This window comes from Gavialis gangeticus, unplaced genomic scaffold (genome assembly GCF_001723915.1).
Source record: "Gavialis gangeticus isolate Ggan-Ray unplaced genomic scaffold, GavGan_comp1, whole genome shotgun sequence".
In the NCBI taxonomy this organism is placed as follows: Eukaryota; Metazoa; Chordata; order Crocodylia; family Gavialidae; genus Gavialis; species Gavialis gangeticus.
In genome coordinates, this window is record NW_017729001.1 from 28,328,302 (window position 1) to 28,332,810 (window position 4,509).

Sequence of the window (4,509 nt, forward strand, 5' to 3'; positions counted from 1 at the left end):
TTTAAAAAAAAAAAAAAAAAAAGCTAAATTTTTTTGTGGGGGTCTCTTGATAAGATCATGAGAGCTGGCTACAAAATGTGGCCCAGTATCATTGTCTTATTCAAGGCTCCGCTCCTTATTACTCTTACTACCCAGCTCTTGAGCTATACAAGTGCAGTGCCACCAGACAGCAGTCTTATATGAGCATGATGAAAAGTTGTTTTGTATTAGGTGTTATCCTTGCTAGTTGGAACTGGAAAAAAAAATCCCCCCCCAACTGGTGTGAGAGCATTGTGCAATTAGGTGCATTTGTGTGCATAGGTGTTAAATGCTGTTCTTTGGGTACAGCAAGGCTACCAGGCTAGGCGGGTGTTTAATCTGTTCTGCTGCTGCAATTCTGGAGATTTTGATAAGCAAAGAAAACCCCTGAAAATGGGGTTGTTTCCCTTCTGCCTGCTTTGTTCATGACCCTAATCCTGTGAGGTACAGAAGACTTTCTGCTGCAGCCTGCAAATGGTACTGTCTCGTGGGGGGAGAGACTTTCTGCTGCAGCCTTGCTGGTCTGGGCTTGACTTGTCTGGTGGAGATCCCAGACGAGAGGTTTAGCTCGACTCCAGCTCAAGTCATTGCAGTAAAAGTTTGAGATGTCACCTTGCATCTGGCTGAGCCAGGGGCTGTTGGCTAAGCCCAACCTAAAGCCAGTGCTTTGCCTCTGAGTCCATAGTGAAGCCTGGCTGCTTGTGTGCTGAATTCATGGAGAGCTGGTTGCATCCTTCATGCTCCTGGCCCTCTGGATGCACGACTGTTTAGTTGATTTTGTGTTGCAGAGCTGCCATGGGCCTCATTAGGTGCTTTAGAAACCCATAGGAGGAGGCAGCCTTCACTTCCGAGAGATCGGAGTGCAAATAGACAAGACAACAAAGGATGGGAGCGGAAAAGGCTCAGAGGGGCAAAGGGTCAATGCCCTACGTATGCCCTAATTGCACAATGCCCTAGGTATACAGCAACTTAGTACCAGAGTGGGATAGAAAACCTGTTGCAGACTATCCTAAATGCCCATTTCATGTGCAGCTCCCCAGAATGTGACCTTGTCCTGTTTCCTTTTCATCTTCCCCCTTTTCTTTGGAGAACGTCAGCTGGAGTGCAGTTCCCCTGCACAGCATGACCCTGTGACACGCTACACTGTGCAACAGCCTTGATCACTGGCAGCTCAGTGCAAGATGAAGAGTGGAGGAAAGTGCAGGGAGTGTATGCGTGGGGCAGAGTGACAAGCCAAGTGGCCTTGGCCACAGCTCCAGCCATCTGTGGAGCGCAGAGCCGGGGCAGACTCCAAGGTCGGGAGGGGTGGAGCAAGGATATCTCAGTGCATACCACACACATAAATGAATATAACCTTGCAGCATCCTTGTGAAGAGGGTATGTGAGTATTGATATGTACCTGTCACAAATAGGAAACAGAAACCAGAGATTAAGTGCGATTTTGAGCAAGTCACAAGACATCAGTGGAACAGCTGGGAAAAGAACCCAGGAGTCCTCTGCACTCCCGGTCGGTTTTGCTAGCCGCTCCATGTGTTACCTCCCATATGTTTTAACAAAAGAAAGAAAAAGTGTTCTTAATTTTACTTGGAGGAGGACAGGCGCATGCACATCTTGCGATTGTGTCAGTAGCCTGAAATTCAAAGTCAGTTTTCCACTAAGAACACTCTCTCTCCACACAAGCACAATTTTCACTCTTTATCCCATTGTATTTTGTAAATAAAGGATTAGGCCAAACTTTTCAAGTCCAGAGACCCAAATTTGGGCTCTTCAGTACAGACTACTGATAGCATAGATTAGATGAGATTTCAAGGAGGCTGGACATTCCCAAAGTCTGTTGATCTGTATGGGAAATGCGAGTACACAGCCCCACCTCCACGGCTTATTGCAGAGATTCGGGACCTGAATGTTAGTTGCACAAGCGTTGGCTGTATCAGTTAACGGCTGCGTTTAGGTCCAACTCGGCTATCCAAACCATGAGCATTTTGTTCTTCTAATCTTGTGTTTATGTTGTTTCCTTTTTGAAAAATGTTTTTTTTAATGTTGCAACCCCTACCCCCCCTCAAACCACCCCAGTATCTCCCAGTTAAGTCTTCATGTTACTCTCCTTCTCTCAGTTCTCTGGCTAACCACATGAATATATAGAGCGGTATATATTCATATATGTATGTATGGCCCATGGTTTTACTATTGCTGCTTAGATAACCCTCTCCTGATTTTTTTGCTGTTTGTTTTTCGAAGGTGATTGTTTTGCTGTTCTCAGTCGGCGATGAGGATTCTCGCGGCTGACTCTACTTTTGCCTGCTGTGGTGTTCGCTTCCTTTTCAAAGTAGAGCTCAGATGAAATGCATGTCTTTCCAGTCGGTTCTTAAAAAAGGTTTTGCATCTGAGAGCCTTGCTTTGCCTTTCTCCTCTTGCATTTGTCTTGCCCCGGTCTCTGTTTGTTGGTCTAATATTTTGATTTCCCTGTTTCGACTTCATAGCAGATGTTGTTCAGTCTCATGGTGCCGTCTTCATGGAAAACGCATCCCTGTCCACCCCTATTACAGCCCCTCAGTTCAGGGGTTTCCGGAGAGCCAGTGAGATCAGCATTGCCAGCCAGGTCTCAGGAATGGCAGACAGTTACACTGCTTCCAACATAGCCAACAGTAAGTGTTTCGCACCCTCCAAGACTTCTTCTCACTCTCGCACTAACGTAGCAGCACCACACACCAGGCCAGGAAGGGAAGACCCGCACATCTGTTCTGTCTTTGTTTGTTGGGCATGTTTTCACTGGAGATCCTTAGGTTTGGGAGAGCCACTGTACTGATGTGTGATCCTTCCAGACATGGGGCAGGGAGGGACTGGGGAATGTGGATGGTATTTCCTGGCGTGGAGAGTGTCGCAAGGAGCAACTCCTACAGGTCTTCCCCTAGCACTTAATTAAAATGCAGCACAGAAGATTATCAGAGTCCTCTGGCCACGGTGTTTGAAATGTTGTTCGCTCCTGGGTATGATAAGAACAAGCTCCCTTATCTCCTGGAAAGCAAAAAATCAGCCAGCTGTCGTATGTGCTGGCAAACTGATGTCAGCTCATGAATGTATGTGCTTCTGAGAGCTTGCCTGACTTGTCGCAATGTTATGTCTTTTTCCATTTGAATTAGATGGGCCGGTCGTGTGACACTGGTGGGGAATGCAGTGCGCTGACAGATGTTTTATGGGACACGGGTCTAGTTTACCCTGTTTGAAATGGCTGTCTTCAGAAACGGGCAGCTGTTCGGACTGTTCACTGTTGAACCATCAGACTATTTGTCCTCTTGTTACAATTACGTGTCTTGTTTAAATGTATCCTCCTGATATATGGTGCTCCCCCCTTTCTCCCCCCAGGAGCGGGGCTGCAGATAGTGGAAAGGGTCCACACAGTGGATCTGTGCAGAGACAAGTCAGACTGTACCCCAGATTTGGTCTCTCTCTAGAACTGGAGCTTGAGCTTGAACCACAGTGTCTGGTGATGTCTGAATACCAGGGCTGAATGTTATGGCCGGCGCTTCTCTGCTTCTTGCTGGGAACCTGGCAGTGGTGGAGGATATAGATTGTAATTGGTTGTTGGAGACTATATTTTCAATTATTAAGAAGCTGGAACTGTTCCACCTCAGCTCCATTTTATCATAGTCAATGACACATGTTAATGTATCCCTTGGAGGAACCAGATGCCTGCAATTATAATACGGTGGGCTGTCACTGTATTATGCATGATGGAGTACATTGGAGATTATGGGCATAAATTTGTACGCGCACTCATACCCCAATTCACATTCATACTCACACACTCATCGAGGTTATCAGTTATAGATACACACGCACACACACACATATATAAAAATAAAAAAAATAAAAATCTCAGGATATATATCTGCTATAACCTTGAAAAGCAGTTGGCCCCTGTGTATCATTCAGAAAACAAATGGGTATTTCTGCTCCTCAGCTGATGATTGTGGACTGAACAAGTAGCTGGTAATCTGCACACCTAGATAAATAATGTAGGATCTGGCAGGTGGCTGGTGAGAGATTACTTAAAGGTGGCCAACAGGGGTGGAGGGTGGGAATAGGCCTGTGCCCTTTCCTTGCTGATTTCTGGCTTAGAAATAAAAGGCCTGTGGTGAAGAATGAGGGTGGGTGGCGGGTGGGTGGCGTGGCTGAGTTTAGCATTAGGAAGTTAGCTTGTTTAGTCTCTTGTTTAGCAGACAGCTAACGAAACAAGGGCATTGTCAGAGCAAGTGCTAAGCTACTGGGGATGAAAAGGATTTTTAGCCAGACCAGTTTGTTTGGTCAAGGCCTGTTTCACTTCAGTGGCTGACTTGTCTCAGAGTGTCAGCCCTTGCTAAAGAGCCGGGACCCTCCTCCTCTCCTGCAAGATGGCACCTTTCCCTTCCTGCAAAAGTGGTGCCTGAAGCTGCTGGCTCAGTAACCCTCCCACTAGTGAATCGGCCTGGCTAGGCCAGCATGGGGTGTGTA

At 46.7% G+C, this 4,509-nt stretch overlaps 1 protein-coding gene across 8 annotated transcripts in view; it reads left to right on the top strand.

Annotated features, from left to right (window-relative positions):
- PITPNM2 (phosphatidylinositol transfer protein membrane associated 2) overlaps positions 1 to 4,509 on the top strand; it is a 219,128-nt gene that overhangs the window by 184,203 nt on the left and 30,416 nt on the right. For 6 of the 8 annotated variants that reach the window (XM_019507150.1, XM_019507154.1, XM_019507152.1 and 3 more), the window contains one exon: positions 2,499 to 2,663. The exons of 1 other annotated variant lie outside the window; for it this stretch is intronic. In XM_019507150.1, the coding sequence (XP_019362695.1) occupies positions 2,499 to 2,663 (165 nt within the window). The remainder of the gene's footprint in view (positions 1 to 2,498; positions 2,664 to 4,509) is intronic. One more of the 8 variants, XM_019507151.1, reaches the window with a different exon arrangement.